We start from the raw sequence: 19518 nt of genomic DNA, 5'->3' as shown, positions 1-19518 counted from the left end.
ACTATGGGGAACAGGAAATCAAAATGACATTAACAGACTACAAAAACAGCAAAATAAAATATTAGAGTTAGCATATGACCACATATGGCAATTAAATGTAATGTAATAAAATTTATTATTAATTAGCTACTGATTAATTGTAGGCGAAAAACCAAATCTTGAAAAAAATTGTAGTAAACATGGACACAATACAAGAATATTATGTACAAAACCTTCTAAAACGAGACAAGGACAGTCGGGACTGAAATTATACAACAAACTACCAGACAAAACTCAACAAAAAACTCAGACAACATTTACAAAAGATTTTTAAAATATCATTATTAACAGTAGAATATGAATTTAAAAGAAAAAATATTTTGTTAAAAGTTTGTTACCCGTAAGGGTTTATTAATGAAATTCAAAATAAAACTAAAAAATGTTTTGATGTAGGGACATGAGATTTGCATTCTGCAGGTAAATAAAATATTTGTTTTGTACGTTGGTTTAGATAAGCTTTGAAGAAGATACTTATTTTTTATAGTCATCGTTTACTGTTTGTCTTCGGCACTTGATTTCAAAATAATGGATAGCAAAAAATAGTCTTTTTTATTTATCTTTTTTGTCCTAGCTTTAATTTTATTTGTTGTTGTTAAGTTAGTCAGTAAATAAATAATAAACAGACAAACAATAGCAGTTTACATACAATGCTTAATGAATACCATAATATTGAGCCTCATATTGTGATGATTTTTGGGTCTGTTTTGATTTTTTTATTTCTACCTTGCAGCCATCTATTGTGAATAATATTGGCTCGTTTGTAAAAATTCCTTTAAAAATGGCGCTATATAAATTGTGTAATTATTATTTGTGAACTTACAAACCTTTACAAACCTGAATAAAAAAAAAAAACATTTTTTGAAGTTGTATAGGAAACAAAATATTTTTGTATTCCTAGGTATATTTTAAAAACCTATTTTTGTAGTAGATATTACCAACTACGGTATAGACAATTAAGAATGAGGCGGTTGTTTTAAAATAAAATAAAATTATGTTTTCTTTATTTTATTGGAGTATGTTTTTATTTCCTAACGAAAGCATACAATTTTAAGCTTTCTGCCTTCAAACGGCTTTTAAAAAAGATTTTTAATGAATTTTATAAAGTCTTATTATTAGTCGAGTTGTGCAATTTATTTTTCGTTTGAATATCCGTAGCCCCGCCTCTACAAACTCCGTAGTCGATGCTACTTTGTGACAAATCGCGATATGAATATTATTTGTGCCGCACAAAATTCGTTCCTTCTTTTTCGTTGATGTCTAAAATGACGTCCGCCGTGCCTGTGTTAGCGGGTAAGTAAAGTGAATTTGCCTCTTAATAATACGAAAATACACAAAATGAAGCATTCGTGACTGTGCTCTACGTTTGAGAAATAAAATGGTCGAGAAAAAAAATCGTTTAGAGGTTATGTGAGTATATTTTCACGTGGTTTCAGTGAGATCAAGCGGGGGCATCGTGACTCTCGATGGCCCCGAGTCCTACGCGGAGAGACCTTTCCCGAAGGATTCCAGTAAAGGATGCCGAGGGATGCTCTTCAGCCCGAAGGGGCAATACTTCGCATGGATCAATGGCACGACGTGAGTAATATAACGTTATTTATGCCCTCTTCCATCTGTCATTTTGCCGGTGACACCGGCGCGCGACAACTTTGTTGTATAAATATTGTACAAAAATAACTCTGCGATAGTGCCCGGCTCTGAAAACATATTGCACAATTAATAATATTTTATTTTATGAATTAAATACCGTACAAGTGTGTTGATAATAACATCTATAAGTAATTTAATCTTCTAAAGATTATGTGGTTGTTTGTTATAAATAATTTCGTACCTAATTCAAAAATGGTTTCTAAAGCTATTTTTTTTTTAAATTCGTGCATCTTTTAAGTTTTCTAAAATAAATATGCATTACTAAATTGTTACTCTAGAATGTTTGCCGTAATTTAATACTATGTATGTAATCGTTCGAATTCTCTATTTATATTAATTTAATAGTTTTTATCGATCACTGGTCGACCAAAATGTAGAGAGAAAAAAAAATAGATTTGTAAAAATATGCTATTATCAAAAAATATTAGGGTGAAATTAAATATACAACACTTATCTCAAAAATGTGGATAGTTCAAACATAAGTAGTATGGTGAATTTTACATTTTGTAATTTTACATTGTGTAAAGTGATCTCAAACCAACCAATGACAGGTCTCTAAACCCAGGATATGCCTGGACTTCCATTTTCCCGCTGTCTGTTCAGATATAGAGCGCCCTTGAGGTGATTTTCACAAAAATGGCGCTATATAAATTATCCAAAACATATATATATATATATATATATATATAAACACTTTGCAACAATGGCAATTGGACTCATGAAGGTAATAAACCAAAATCAGGGATCGAACATCCCATTTCCAAGACAATCAAAAACTAATTTTTCTGAGTACCTTAGCATTGTACATGACACATAAGGCTACTCTATACAGGGGTCCAAATATATTTTAAAAATATATATACATATGGCATATCTAGTTAAAACCCTGAGAGGGTTAACCCAGTAAGTACTTCAAACTTGGACATGCTCAAAATATTGATTATGTTGCAAAATATTGATGTCACACTATATAATATTGTGAATAATGTTAAAGATGGTCCATGCTTGGTAAATGAAATAAATTTTAGGATTCCTTTTAAGACCACCAGGTTTAGATGTACTTTTCATACTAAATCATTCCAAACAAATTATGCTCAGTTCTCTCCGATAGTTCGATTTCACCTAAATGCCAATAAATTTAACCATCTTTTTGATATATTTAATACTTCGTCTGCTTCAATTAAATAAAAAATTATGTTAAGTACAATGTAATAAGTTACCAGTCAAATTAATGTTTAAATTAGTCACTCCCTTGCTACTAAATGATTATGGCGATGAAATAATAATAATCAGTTTATTAACAAAAAAAACAATGACTTTATCTATTACATACTACTTTAGGTAATAGATTTATCTGGATCATGTCTAGTCTGCCTAACTAGGTACAACCCGTTTTAAGGCAGACATTTTTATGCCAAAATAAACATTAGCATTACTACCTACTAGTTAATTTACCATACAGTTATACAATATCAATTTTTTATTTAAGAATGTATTTTGAGTAAATTTTCCGATTTTTCTCGACCTAAACCCAGTAACCATTTTTTTACAAATTTATTAAATTGAATCCGGGTCATGGTTTTGGAATGTTTGGGTAACATATTGAATATTTTGGGGCCCAGAAACCTGAAATTTCTTTGCCCGAATTCAGAGTTTGTGATAGACCCCATGACCCATCCTCTAGTGGGAGTGTTCCTCTTGGGATTTGGTAGAATAATTTGCTTTCACAAACATTATTATTCTAAAAATATATAATTGCCTTATACCTAAGATCTCAAATTTCTTTTTAAAAATTATTTTAACTATTGATTTTTGAGTGGATTCGAGAAGTTTCAATATTGATTTATTAGTGCCTCCCCATCCTATTATGCCATAAGTTATAATTGAGTTACATAAAATAAAATATAATTGTTAGAATAACTTTTCTATATTTGTTTATAAAAATATGTATATATACTTTTAATTTTTTTTACTCTTTCAGATATATTTAATCACACACTGTAAAAAGTAAATTACGAACTTTTTAATTACTTCTACTATAACTTCTTAAACATGTTTTTATCAACTTAGTTTTTTAACCTCTGTACTCGTATAACTGCTACCTATTTTTGTTTATAAACTTTATTATGTATTATGTTTTATATAAGCAAATTTGTATTGTAAAAGCCCATGGGCGTTTAATGTATAAAAAAATAAAAAATGTTGAATTAAGACTGGATGTGTGCAATTAAGTTGAGGAAGTTACCAAGCTAGCAGATGCTAAAGGTATTAATTATCATTATCATTATTATTTACCTTTAAACGATTTAGGAAATGTCCCATTTAGATTCCGTAAATTCTACTTTGATAACATAACGCTAATCTTTGTTACATTGCAACTAGCGTGGAAGTGGTTCGATGCTCGGACTGGTCTCCGGTGTGCAGCCTCCCACGCCCGAAAGCCATGGACATCCAGTTCTCACCGCAGAGCAACTATCTGTTTGTGTGGGAGCTTTTCACTATCAATAAGGACCAGCCTGAGGTAATTTCTTCATTAAATGTTAGCAAATACTCGAATGTAACCGTAATCGTATAATGGGCTATATTGATGTTCCATTTTAATGTTCATCTATAGTCCTTAAAATTTATCTTGATTAAAATGACAGCTGCCAAACTAATGTCAATAGTGATGGGAAATTACCGATCACTGAACATGTACCGATCAAATCGATTTTATCAGTTTTTTCATGCAAACATAAAACTCTGTTTCCGAAAATTGATATAAAAACGCAAAAACAACCCTATTATAGTGTGTTTAATACAGTTATTCACAAAAAAATAATACATTTATACTTTTTTTGTGAACATTATCAAATGAATAATTTTTTTATTCGATCAATTTGTCCCATCTCTAACGTTTTTGCAAAATGATGTAACCTTGTTAAGAACGTCATTAACAATTAGGTTTATTTGAGTTTTTTTTCAGCTTTAAAGCTGATTTTATATATTTATGTTGATTTATCTGTCAAGCATCGTATTAAAAAAAAAAAATAACATCAAATACAAATGATTTTTCGTGTGTCAATATAAATCACCCTTTAGACGTTACTACAAAGTTATGTCGTCGCTTTTTCTGACAACTGTCATTCTAATCAAGCTTTATTTTAAGGACTAGTAAATTCATGCTATTTGGTATTTCTCCAACAAGATGAAACTTTAAAAAAAGATGTAATCAGTGCATGCTAGTGTTAGCTAACAGCATGTGTCTTAATATCAAGTCAACACAACGTCTTGTAGAGCAGAAAATTTTCTTTCTAATGACATTAAACCTTTATTATTTTTTTTACTTTTTGGTGCTCATTTTTAAATTTGGAAAAAAACAGGCACAAATTATGTTTTTTTTCTGATTCTCTTTATAAATTTACACAATCTCTTTCCTGTTTTTAGGGTAATGCCAACATGCACCTCTATAAGGTAGCTGATGGATCCCTCGTTCATTCCTTCACTCAGAAGAAGCAAATTGGATGGTAAGTCTACCTATTCTTTAAAAATTCTTTAAGCAAAAATCTTAAAAACTGCAAACACATTGACGGTAAGAAGGCATGTTAAAGTTAATTTTGCTGAACAGTCGATTAAAAATTTTTAAAATGAATAATGAGCGTTATTTATTTTTAATTTATGAGGAAGTTTGGGTTTTTTATTATTTTTTTATTTGTTAATAGACGATTAAACTAAGCTAAATTTTTTTTTTCGAATTCTTTTATATCATAGCGCTATGATTTTTTAAAGTTTTATATTTCTGAAATAACACCGTGTGTGACGTCAGAGGTTCTCTTCCACTTATTCTCGATCAGTTATGCTCATCGGTCCATTTTTGGCAAGCAAACTGGGAATTTTCCAGAACTCTCTTATCATTGGTTCATTCATATGTCATTCAAAGTAGTTATTTTTTATAAAAATATTTTTTATTAATTTTTTTTGTACATTTTCAAGAAATTTTGCCGTACAATTTAACCCTCTAATTTTTACCACGCATAAGAAAACATTTTTTGAATCCAATTTTCCGTAGGGCTGAAGCTCCTCATCCCATGTAATTCATGTTTAATTAATCCAATGTAGGTAAGACACACAACCCTCATCATATAACAAGATTCTTTTGATTTAAAGTTCGTTTACACGTGGACAATACAATATTGTTCTGTCCCAGGACTCGACCAATGTGTAAACAGTTATTTGTAGGACAAAACATTATTCCGAGACTTTTTCACGGGGAGGTTATCTCCGCTGAACAACGATTTCCCCCGCCTGTCCCCGGCTGTCATTTGTCATACCATTGCCCGTTTATCACGTCAGACCTGTCATATTGTTAAAATATTATTAAACTTAATGTACAAGTTGACAAAAAGTAAAGAAATGCACTGCCAATGTTTTCGGTCAGGAGCCGCCAGTGCCATGGACCGAAGATTTTTAATTCTCTTTAATAAAATATAAACAGAGAAGTAGATGCCTATATTCAGTTAGTTTATTTGACAATTCAATGTTTGAAAATGAAAGCAAATTACCATAGTTTTGACTTTGCACTATTTCGTGCTTGTAACGTATTTACAGCTTAGAATATTAGTGATGTAATTGATACTATTTATTATGTCAAAAAACTCGTAAAATGTATCAGCACGAGATTTTCCAGTGAGAAATACGAATACAACACTAATTATTATGTTTTCAACATCAAAAACATTTGTCATTTTGTAGTTTGATATTTATACTTATTAGTTTGTAAATTTGTATAAACCTCTTCAATTTTTAGTTACACGTCGACTGGTTTCCACTTAAAAATTAACTTGTTTAAGTTGCCTTAATTTTTAAATTGGTAAAACTTCGCGTAAGTTAAAAATTTTAATCAAAGAATACATATCTGTGAAACTGGCGTCGCGGGTTCGATTCCCGCCAGTTGCAAGAAAAACATCCAAGAAAGATTTTTTCTCAATTGGTCTGAGTATTGTGGTGTATTTTTCATTACCTCCTTCCATATCCCCTCTATCCCACCTGCTGACAAGCCTCAAAATAGAGGCTTAGCGGGTTATTCTTTTTTTTTTAAATATAATAATATGCCTCAAAAAAAAATAACTTCACAGAATTCACAAATCATTTAAAATCCTAAAACTACAATTTTAATTAAGAAGCAGGCGTAGAAATTTGACAAATTAACAAAAGTGGTCTTCGTTTAGACTTAAGACAATCTTTAATGATTAGAAATATGTAAAGCTATTAACTAAAAACTTCTTATAATAAATACATAATATAATCAATGAAATTTAACTTCAAGTCCACTTCTAAAAATATTCCCATTATAATTCATATTACCTTCTTTCTTTCTTTCCATCTTATGTCGTATGCTTACAATTTTCTATAATATAAATAGTAACATGAGTGATTCTAAGTACACCTCGTAGCCAACTGGTTGGCGCATTTGCCTATCACGTAAGATATCTCGGGTTCAATTCCCGACATGGTTGACGTGAAATATATATTTAACTAGGTGTTTTCACACTCCAGTATTTCATAGTCCCTGAACTGGCACCTGAAGCGTAAGACTGATCATCTTATCTTCATGCAATGAAAATAGAAAAAATGCAATGAGCCCATTTATGAGTATAACTAAAAGTGTATTTCTACAAATATATAAACATGTTTAAATTATTATTATTACTATCATGTGTGCGGAATACATTGAATGTTTACGGTTGTAGGCAGCCATCTTGGTCTTCCGACGAGAAGGTTCTGGGGCGGCTGGTGAACAACGAGGTCGTCATGCTGGAGGAGGGCAAGTACGAGGAGCCCGTGGCGCGCCTCAACTACGCCAAGGTGGCCGGCTTCAGCATCTCCCCCTCTCCCGCACAGCGCTGCCACGTCATCTGCCACTTGCCGGGTTAGCCACGCTCGTGCGATTATTGTCACTGGAGAGACCCGGAATTCATGAAGACGGAGATGGCTAACCAAGCCCAGAAGACAATTTTCAATACAGTGTTTATCCTACCTACTGACAAGCCTCTAAGATTAGAAGCTTAAGGGGTTATTCAAAATAATTAGGGTTATTGCTTCATAAGTTCCCAATGTCACTGCGACTTGAGTAGATCTATTGTGACGGGTCCCGTAAATTAGTTCTTACTTTCTAAGCTCAGGTCTTTGAAGAGTTTGGCTACTGAGTGGAGGCCGTGTGTTTTCTCTAAATCTCCCCCCGATATAACAATAATTATTATTGATGATGTATCAACTGAGTTTATGAAAATGGCTTCCTACCAGAATTTTGGAATCAGGTATTTTGTTCCAAATTGTGTTTTTATTTATTTATATAACTTTCTGTTCATTTATTTATTGCCAAATGGCAATTTCTTCCAATTTTATAGGTACGTAAATAAATTGAATCGAAATTTTTAAATCGGGTTGTGGTCCTGTGGCTAGTGTTCGGACTCACGGATCAAAGGTTCGTGGTTCAAACCCCACTCTACCCCAACTTGATTCCCATTTTCTAACAGTTAGTTATTTACAACTCGTTGAAAATGGCCTTCAAAATGAAATATTTGGGTAAATCACAAGAACGATAATATTCATTTTAAAAAAATAAAAAATCTGTTCGATTACAGTTTTCCAAAGGAGAGACAAAATATAGAAAAAGGGGAAGAGAATAGTATTTAAGCAAGAAATGGGAAAGGTTTCTTCAGATGTGATTAAATAAAAGCTGCAGGAACATCTTTTTTTATTATCTCCTCGTTTGTGTGTCGTTCACATAGTGATCGATAAATTTATTTTCATCTGAACGGCTGAAAATCTAAGAAGACTCGATCAATCTGTTTCGTTATTTAAAAAAAATGTTTTCAACTAATAATCGTTTGGGACCTAAATTTTTTTGCCAGAATGCGTATAAGACCCACATAATTGGTTTAAAACACATAAAAAAAATAAAACAAATTTTTCTAAAATACCAGTTTGAAGTCTTTTTTCTAAACATATTTTTTATACACTTTTACAAATTATTCCCTCCTTTTTACGTTTTATTGTACATCATTAAATGTCATTGCAGGTGCTTCTGGAATGCCGTCGTTTGGGAAGCTTTTCCAATACCCCAAATTTGAGTCAACCCAAGCTCTTGCCAGCAAAGGTTTTTTCCAGGTATGTTTTGTGTAGTTTTTTTTTTTATTTACGAGAAATTTGCCCTATCATATATGGTACAAATATGGTTTCAGTTCCATATTTTGGTATAAAAATTATTGTTTGCAAGCGAATGTAATGACACATTCGTGGTTATGACTGCTATAGCCGTTACGATTGTTACTCATTTAGGAAATGATATCTATAGCCGTCTCTCTAAAAGATGTTGGTAGTAAAAAGACAGCTATAACCTTAGAGTAATAATGCGCCAGGCTATGGAGGAGCCCAAACATAGGAAAACCATTCTATGACTATTAAGTATTAATTTAGTTACAGTTCGCAGCATAACAATGGACCGTACTCAGGTCGAGAATTGCCAAATCAAATTAGTTTAATCCATTGTTGCCCCGTATTATTATCTTAAGGAATGCTAAAAAATAGTACCTACATATTAACACATATTTTTCACTTGAATTAAAATTAACATTGTTTTACTTTTCATTTTCAATCATTCTAATCATTACAGAAAACATTGAAAATGTATATAAAAAGGTGTTTCAGGTTTTAGGACTTTATATGGATGCCTAGTGCGGCCCTCACATATTGCCCGTAATCAATAGTAAACATACTTTAATTTATCGCCTAAATTGGGAAAAAATAGTATCTTAAGTAAATATGTTGATATAGAGAAAGTTTTTAAGCAACATAATACACATGTCGCGACAATAAATGCCAAAAATCAACGTAAATCAAAAGAAAATATTCAAAAATTAATTACCAGTGAAAACTGACTCCTTTAACATATTTGACGCTCCTATTGCTGCAACCAAATATACTGCAATTCAACATTGTCAATTTTTATTTATTATAACTTAAATATCCAAGTTGTTTACAAACAAAGCCAAACACAGCAACAAAAGCGTCCGTTAGGCGTCTGTTTTCAAACAAAACAAAATGGCCGCCAGCAGAGTAAAGTCGCTAACCAACAACGCTTCCGTTCTATGAAACAGCGATAGGGCTTCTCTATAGCTGGGCGCATTATTACTCTGAGGCTATAACCTATGTGAAACTGTTAAAATATTTTTTAAATCAATATTTCACGCTGACCTTTCCAGAAATCAAACCTGGGACCTCAAGCATGGTAGGCGAACGCGCCGTCTACACTATAATGCAGACTTATCTCCACACAATTTCCCCTTTCAAGATAACCTGGGAGTAGCCATCGAGCTGAAGACACTTGTCCGAGATTCCGGTTCTATTTCACACACAGAACTGTACTGACAAAGAGTGTGTCAATTTTTCATTGATTGTTTTAGGGAGATTCTTGCACATTCTACTGGAACGAGCGAGGAACCAGCGTTCTCTTCATGACGTCCACGGAAGTAGACAAGACTGGCGCCAACTACTACGGCCGCCAGACCCTTCACTACGCCAGCACCAAGGGGGACACGAGCCTGGTGCAGCTGTGTACGTACACCCAATTATTGGCACTTCAAGGCTTTACTTCAGAGTAATGAAAGAGTGGAAAATTTCACATATTCTTCATTAAAATTTGATTATGAAACATTGAATTTAATTTATTAGTCAGCACAAGTTGTGTTTGTTTTTTTCCAAATGAACAGAACTCTTTTCATCTTGGACATGACAACAAAAATACAACAAATTATTTAAGTTTGTAAGGTAAAATTCTTGATGTAAGTTCATTGTAATTTATTATAGAAATAAAAGACGAGTAATACTTTAATCCACAAATTTGGAATTTAATTTACTCTCATATGATTTTTAATTATCTATCCTTACTGTTTTGTATAAATAATAATAATAATGGTTTATTAACAAAAATTACTATTTCTTTATCTACTACATACATACTTAGGTAATAGATTTCTCTGGATTATGTCTAGTCTGCCTAACTAGGTACGACCTGTTTAAAGGCAGACATTTTTATGCAAAAATAAACAATAACATGACTACCTACTAGTTGATTTATTATAAAGTTATACAATAAATATATCAAATACATTGAATTTCTTAATAATGATACCAGTCTCGAAGATTTAGCGAAAGTGATGAAACCGGTCACTGGATGTTCCAAATTTGTGGATTAAAGTATCACTTGTCTTTTATTTCTATAATAAATTACAACAAATTAGTCAATAATGTATTCTGTTTCATTATTTTACAACAATTAGTAAATGATTCACAGCATCTTAACCCTACACTGTGGAAATATCGCAAGCAGCTTTGACTGCTTTATTCCCTCGATTGAGAAGAGGGTGTCGAAAATGCTCATTTTCGTATACTTGATATTCCATTTATTTATTTGTTCTTTTACAATTTATGTCTTACTTTTTTTTAAAAAAAACAGTTGCTGGACTTAGTACAGGGTACTGACCCTAGTTAGACTGGCAACGATACAATAATTAAAATATATATATACATATAATATACTCTGTAACAGGGCTGCCACGTGCCAGTAGTTTTTTTGGCTTTAATTAAAAAGATGATTATTCGCTGTTTGGCAGTCCTGATCTGTATTCAGGTATATTTATCTTTTTTATTGTACACTCAAACTTATTTTTTTGTTCGTTAGTTTGAGTGTAAACTGTTTTTGCAAACAAAACAAATAAATGTTAAAATGTTTGTAAAAAAAATAATGTTTTGTATTAAAATTATCACATTTACAATAACTTTGTTTTTCAGCCAAAGAGGGGCCAATCTACGATGTGGGGTGGAGCCCCAAGGGGCTGGAGTTCTGCGTGGTGTACGGCACGATGCCCGCCAAGGCGACGCTTTTCAACCTCAAGTGCAACCCGGTGTTCGAGTTCGGCACGGCGCCGCGCAACTGCCTCTACTACAGCCCGAGCGGGGCGCGACTGCTGCTGGCTGGCTTCGGGAACATCCAGGGCCGCTTCGAGGTGTGGGACACGGAGTCCAAGCGCCAGCTGCAGACCGCCGACGCCCCCGACTCCACTGGGCTCGCCTGGGACCCGCGATCCGAGTGCTTTATCACTTACATCACCGCCCCGCGCCTCAGGACCGACAACGGGTAAAACTAATTATAAAATTGATCGCTCTGTAACATTCTCTATTCTGTCTATTTGTGAAATATTTGTCCCGGATCCTCGTTACTCCAGACGGAAGTGATCACAATAGGGAAATATCAGGTTTTTTTTTTTTACAGTGGAGTAAAAATATATTTTTTATATTATTTATTGTTTCAGCATTTACTTTGTGGAAAAACATTTTGAATTTATTTCAATTGAAACACTTTGTAATTTTTACCACATAAAAGTTTAATATCTGTACCTCAGATGCAGACGGATGCTGATCCAGTTTATGATCATTTCCATTAATTTTGAGGAAATGTAAGTCTTATAATTAATGAACCAATGTTTTAAGATACTGAATATACAAATTAATGTTATAAGTTATTAGAAATCACTTAGAGAAAGTAGATTCTTTAGGTTTGTGTTGAAAATTTTATGTTTGGATTTGCATCCGTCTGCCCCTGAGGTACAGACATATTACAACACAACTAGTTTTAGATATTTTGAATTACCCATCATCAGGTGTAAATATAAATTAAACTAAAATATATACACAGATTATATAGTCCTTAAAATATAGCTTGATTAGAATGACAGTTGTCAGCAAAAGTGACGACATAACTTTTTAGTAATGTTTAAGCAGTGATTTATATTGACACACGAAAAATCATTCATATTTGGCATGTTAATTAATTTTTTTAGTACAAACAATGCTTGACATATAAATAAACATAAATATGTACATAAAATCAGGTTTAAAACAAAAAAAAACTAAAATAAACCTAATTATTTAAACTAAAATAACTCTTACAAGGTTACATCATTTTGCAAAAATGTTAGAGATAGACAAATTGATTGAATAAAAAAATAATTCATTTGTTCATGAAAAAAGGTATTTAATGTCTCTTTTTTTAGTAAATAATTGTCTTTAACACACTATAATAGGCTTGTTTTTGCAATTTTAATTCGATTTTCAGAAACAGAGTTTCATGTTTGAATGAAAAAAAAAAAGATAAAATCGATTTGATCGGTACATGATCAGTAATCACTAATTTCCCATCACTCGTTGATTCACACAAATTGATTCAAAAAAAATTTTTAAAAAAAAGTATCAATGTCTTATTTCTTTATGAATAATTGTATTAAAAACACTATAATAGGCTTGTTTTTGCACCTTAAGCGTAAGGCTGATCACCTTACCGTCATGCGACAGATGATCGATCTACGCCTGTACCATTGGGGGCAGACCATAATTTCCGTGTAAAAAGAGGTTCCAGCGTACTATTAAATTATTTTGTTTTTATAAATGATCCAATATATGTTGGGGAACAAATAAAAACTGCTTGTTCCTCCAAAATTACAACCGAGTAAATAAAAGAAAATAGACAGAAAAAAAACAACTACAGCAATATCACCCATTTTAAATGTGTTTTACTCTAACGTGTAGTTTCTGTGTATTTCCTTCCAGATTCAAAGTTTGGCACAGCTCCGGCACCCTGATGCACGAGGTGCGGTGGCCGCAGGGCGGAGAGATGTACGAGGTGTGCTGGCAGCCCGGCTCCTTCCCGCCCAGCTCGCTGGCCACCAAGAAGCCCAAGGCGGCCGAGCCTTCACGGCCCCCGACCAGCAAGATTGCCTACAGGTACCCACCGAGAACCCTGTAAATATCTACAACATCGCACCCCCGCTGGAAAATTGTCGCAACTCAAAAATGGTGACTTTTGAGTTAAATATTTGGTGTACTTTGCTTCTGTCGTTTTTCTGTAGATGGCTTCAGCGGTAATTAGTGGTCGAAATAAATAGATCATACACGTTATGCAATAAACTTGGGCATCTGTCAACACAAACTCGCAAAATCATTAGTTGATTTGTGTCTGCATCATAAAGTTATTCTCTATTGAAAATGTCAGTTTACGATCCAAATTCTTGTCATTTGCGGGTGGTTTTAATTTTCTTCTTTAGTATGAAGAAATCTATGGCTGAGGCTCATCGAATGCTCTCAAATACTTATGGTGAGGCCCCTATTAGTGAAAGATCGTGTCGTGAGTGGTTTCATCAATTCAAGAATGGTGATTTTCGTGTCGACCACCATAGCTGTGGAAGATTGAAGATTTTCAAATATGCAGAATTGGAGGAATTACTTGAAAAAGACTTGTGTCAAAGTCAAGAGGAATTGGCACGATCATTGGGAGTGACTCAACAAGCAATTTTGAAACGCCTCAAAACCATGGGAATGATTCAGAAGCAAGGAAATTGGGTGCCGTAAACGTTGAAACCGAGAGATGTTGAACGACGTTTGTTTGCTTGTGAACAGTTGCTTGACCCCATTTTCAAGACATACTTGAAAACGTTGAAATGGGAAGTCTTACCCCACCTGCCGTATTCTCTAGATGTTGCTCCCTCTGACTATCACTTGTTTCGATCAATGGGATACGACCTGGCTGACCAGCACTTCCGGTCTTATGAGGAACTAAAAAATTGGATCGATCGTCACTTTAAAAATTACCAGGTTTTTCAACGAAAGACTCATATGCTGCCTGAAAGAAAGATGGGAGAAGTAGTGGCCAGCAATGGATAATACTTTGAATGATAAATGTATAACCAGTTTTTTACAATAAGGCCTCGAATTTTGGAAAAAAAAACAGCAGAAGAAAGTTGTTCACCTAATATATATTCAGTAAAAGTCCATTGATTAGAACAACGAAACTGACATGTGTATTTTTTGTGTAATTCTCAGTCCCTTGATTGAATTTTCATAGTAAATTCTTCTGTAAATTTGTAAAAACGTATTTTTTGTATTTCGTAAAGTTCTTAACAAAAAAGTTTCAATAAAATAAATAATTCGAAATTTCCACTTTTGATTCCGCACGATATCCTTTTAACAAAACTTATCCCTTTTGACATTATTTTTCTTTCTTAAAAGCATTCCAAAATCTGTTGAATTCATCTGGCATTTAAATGGTTTACAAGATAAATGGTAATTTCGCAGGCCACCAAATGCCCGAGGCACAGAGAATACCTTCAAATTGCACGATGATGTGGAACTTCCCCACAAACCTGGACAGAACGCTCTCGGAGATGGTAAGTTACGGACTGAACTAAATGTTTAACTGATCAATTAACTGCTCGAGTAATTAAGACTGACTGTGTAATTAAGGGTCCTACTAGTTTTATACTAATTGTCCATTTTGTTATCTTTACTTCTTAGTGGCGAATTTTCTATTTCTCTGACTGTCCATGAGTGTCAGCAATTTGACACTTTAATTTTGATATTGTTTAAATACAAGAAATGTGTGATTTGATTTCTGCACTGTCCTTAAGACGACAGTAGGTCAGATGGCTGTGGGTATTATATTCCCCGCAGTCCCGTATATTTGTCCAGTCCAGTGGCAGTGGTAACAAAGAGTGGTATGTGCGGCAGGTCCGTCCAAGGCCGCCCTGAAGCAGAAGAAGAAGCGAGAGGCGCGCAAGGCCCGCAAGGCCGAGGAGCAGGTGGGCGTGGTGGGCGAGGGTGGCGGCGGAGGCGGCGACGCTAGCAGCGGGGAGGAGTCAGGTCCGCGCGGGGGCGCACGTACGAGCAGCGCCAGCGCGCCCCACAGCACCAGGACCCCGAGAAGGACAAAAAGATCAAAAACATTATTAAGGTACGATTCCAATTTATTTTATAAGTATTTAGAATATTCCTACTTTTCGATCATTTGAAGAATTAGAAAAATCTTGCGGCCTGTTGAACGAAGAAATTCCCATATTAATAGTATGGAGAAGGTTCAACACAAGTTTTTAAGGTTCATTCATTTTAAGTTCAATATTCCCATTGAAGAACTCGACTATAAATGCATAGCTTTGTGGTTCAGTGTTGTTTTGTATGAATCATTATCAGCAGATCTCGGCTCTTCTCAAAATTGAAGTTTTTTATTCAATCTTTTTCGTTACCAAATCAGTATTTTGTTGAAGTGTAAATTTGAAATGTCTATTTATTTCACAGTTTAAAATGTACAGAGGTTCTTTGTTTCAGGTCCCGACTAGTATAGACGAGACATTTAGAGTTTTCAAAAGCGCAACAAAGACAAATAAAAAGTCAACCACCTATTTTTTTTTCTACTGACTGGTTTCAAAGCTTTGCAAGCTTTTTTATCAAGATATACTTAACTAATTAATTCTATCCTCTTTTATTTTATCAATGTCTAATGAAAATTTATGCTGCGTATGGAGCTAATAAACCGAGCCTTTTTGTCTTGTACTTTGATAAAGAAGCTCATATAGCTATATATAATAACCACAAAGTTAGTGCTTCAAATATAAAATTTAAACTATCAATATTTTTACTTTGTTTGTTTTAGAAACTGGAAGCCATCGCGAAGCTGAAGTCTGACAAGTTGGAAGGAAAGCCCCTAGACCTGAACCAACTGGCCAAGATTGGCAAGGAGAACGATCTACTCAAGGAGCTCGGAGAACTAAATTTATGATAAGCTCGTACAATCTAGTACCATCTTTGCACAGCCCGCTAGATGCGGCGATAGCTTGAAATGAAACAGTGTAAAAACTACATAATCTCGCAACGATCGAACGCTAATTCCCTGAACGGTGTATGTATATTCTATATAAAAATGTTTGTGATAAAACTGTAGTATCATTATATAAAAAAATATATACTCACCAACATGGTACACAGAGTTCCTACACCTGTCTTCTCATTCCATTCTTCTTTTCTATACTTAATCATAGCATTCCCCGCCCATCGGTCTCTGCATCGGTACTCCGATGGCAGTGTATCAGTTTATTATATACACAAAGGTAAGATGATTACTCACAGGCATAACACAAGTACTGAAATCCTGATGACTCCACGATGGGAGTTACTTATTATAAGCAAGGTTAATATTTACTGCAAAAGGTATTTTCTTTTAAACTCTTAAAAGGCTTCATTCATTTGCACGCAGTGCTGTAACATTGTGTTACCTCAAGCAAAGTACAGAATGTTCTGGAGTTCAGACATTGATAAAAAAAATTACACCGAGACATACTGTCAAATAATTCATTTTCCATAATTTATAAAAATTATAATTTGATTTAGGCTGTTAGAGCAAAATAAATTTATAATAATAAATACGCTGGTCATTTACTTTTATTTTTTTATATACAGTCAAACTCGGTTATAACGATCACGGAAATAGCAAGATCTCGGATGTAACGAGGAAACATTAGTTTTACATTTTAGTTCATGGTTTTCCCCATACAATTATTCACTGTTATAATGAGCTACTTCTCGGACATACCGAACAAAAATATTGTCAAAAATTATACAAAAAAATTTCAATTGTTAAAAACATGCTCGAAATAAGAATCTAAGTAATAAAATCTAAACGGTCGGCTAACATTAAGGATAAATACCACCGGGCGTTGGGATCAGATTATGTTTATGATAGCTATGTAAGTACCTAATTGGATTTTTGCCAACAATATTGAAAAATGAATACACATGGTTTTAAAAAAATCCAAGCTTTGTGAACTTAGTAAATGCCGTTTCGGCACATTGTTACAATTTACAGCTGCTTTTGTAGTTTATGAATGACATGCTTGTTTCGGGGGTTTTTTAAGATTTTTTAATGTTCTAGGCTTATTTCAATACACAATAATCATTACTAGTGGGTGATATCAAATGAGTTCTAGACCAGATCAGTTAAAACCTAACCCCTGTAAAAAAATCTGTATGAATTATATGTACACATATGTATTTACTTGTTTACTTAGTGACAGTGTGCAATAGCGATTGTATACAAAAAAACCTTTCTCTGGTATAACGAGTAACGCTTATAACGAGCAAATAATATATTAAAAGTGTATCACACGCTTTATAACAGATGGATAACCCCTGAAATAACCTTTGGAAGTCATAAATTTTACAAAAAAACTGAATTACTAACTAAGGCAAAAACTGATATATTAATACATAAAGTAAAAAAGTAATAATCCTCTATTAGCTTAGTCATTACATCACTAGTATGGAGATGAATCAATAGTAAAGATCAATAACCGGATATATACAGATGACTGATGATTACAAAATAAATTATGACTGTATATGAATAAATGCCAAAAAAGGAAGTTTCGAGACAAAACGTTTAAGTTTTCAAACCTCTTGGACTTTAAAATAAACTTACTAAGGAATCTGCTATTTTATATAATGGTTTTCATTAATATTAAGTTATCACTTTATTTTCAGTACTTAACTGACATCCACCCTTTTCTTATTCTTGTTCTTAGAGGTAGTCGGTGCTATGCAAGCTCTTGACATTACTGCGACCTGTGAAGATCCGTAAAGTATCAGGCTAGTCGGTAGGGGGCGAGCTCTTTAACATCCTTAGGTTTAACCAGTTGTCCCCCGTCCCCCGAGGATAAGGCTCCTTTTATGATGTAAAGCATCACATTCTCATAGAATGTGTATAGGTGTTTCCTCACCTGCACTGCAGAACCTACATCTAGAAGTTTCGGAAAGGTTCATTCTAGCAAGAAATTTGTTTCAATCTGCAGTGCCCTGGGCGGGCTCTAGTGATAATCCTCACTTGATTTCGGCTGAGCTTTATTAGGTCGAAAGCAAACCTTTGCGAGTACCCTTTTATCAGTTCCTTCGCATGGCGCTGACCAGGTGCTTTTTGCCAGAGCATTACACTCTGCTTCCTGGCCCATGACCTAAACTCATTACGTGGAGGGCATTTAGGCAACCCACTGCAGGGCTCGGGGCCTGTTGGGGCTGTGTCAGCTCCCAGCCTTGCCAATTCGTCAGCTGCCTCGTTACCGCCGATGTTTGAGTGTCCATATACCCAAATTGATGTTACACTCACCGACGCAATTAAGCGTCCGTAGGCACTCCAAGGTACATCCACCTTTTATCCCGTTTTGAGACAAAACATTTTTAAGTTTTCAAACTTTTTAGACATTAACAAAAACTTATAAAGGAACCTGCTGTTTTATATAATCTAGAATGGTTTTCATTAATATTAAATTGTCATTTTATTTCCAGTATTTAACTGAACCTTTATCCCCTGTAGGCATTGATTTTTCTTGTTCACTTATCTTGGCAGAGCCTTCCTTCAAATTTTATTAAACAAAAATGTTGATCATGTGATCTAGAGATGCCACGAATAGTGATTTTGCTGAATACCGAACATTCTAATAAAAAATAATGATTCAAAGTAATTTCCTCTTAAATTTATGACACCACATTGTGTGTTTATGATATATAGCCTAAAATTAAGCTTACAAGCTTAGTAAAAACCAGGCATGGGCAACCTTTTGCTGGTCTGGGCTGGATTGCCAATTTACTTTAGAGTTGCAGACTGAAATATTAAAATAACACATTTTTAAATGTCAACACGAACATAAATAAGTACTTAGTATCTTTCAACAAACCATAAGTAAAGATGGACCCATTACATCATTTAAGTAAATTGAATTATGATGTATTTTAGAAACGACTTCAAAGTTATGATTTCAATAATTACACTGGTCTGCAAAAAAAATTATTCTCGAGCCCTGATACTATTCTTGTTGATTCTTATGAAAAATGACTTCCTGAATCCGAATATAGCTTCTTTTTTCCTCTATCACCAGTCGTTTTCGGGCGAGCCCCCCATATTTTTATCACTTTTCGAGA

General features: G+C 33.8%; 1 protein-coding gene across 1 annotated transcript; it reads left to right on the top strand.

The window, feature by feature from the left end:
- Positions 1-1277: 1277 nt before the first annotated feature.
- Positions 1278-16544, top strand: eIF2A (eukaryotic translation initiation factor 2A). Its single transcript, XM_088238664.1, is given in 13 exon segments — positions 1278-1329; positions 1473-1614; positions 4069-4207; positions 5113-5192; positions 7416-7594; positions 8747-8835; positions 10131-10281; positions 11518-11863; positions 13333-13506; positions 14854-14945; positions 15286-15411; positions 15414-15508; positions 16205-16544. Coding segments are annotated over 13 exon segments (1776 nt in total). The 5' UTR covers positions 1278-1292; the 3' UTR covers positions 16331-16544.
- Positions 16545-19518: the final 2974 nt, after the last annotated feature.

Source organism: Micrasema longulum, unplaced genomic scaffold (genome assembly GCF_059751315.1).
Source record: "Micrasema longulum isolate JH-2025_06_02 unplaced genomic scaffold, ASM5975131v1 h1tg001940l, whole genome shotgun sequence".
NCBI lineage: Eukaryota > Metazoa > Arthropoda > Insecta > Trichoptera > Brachycentridae > Micrasema > Micrasema longulum.
Note: the sequence above shows the minus strand (reverse complement) of the source record. Positions and strands in the feature narration are given on the sequence as shown.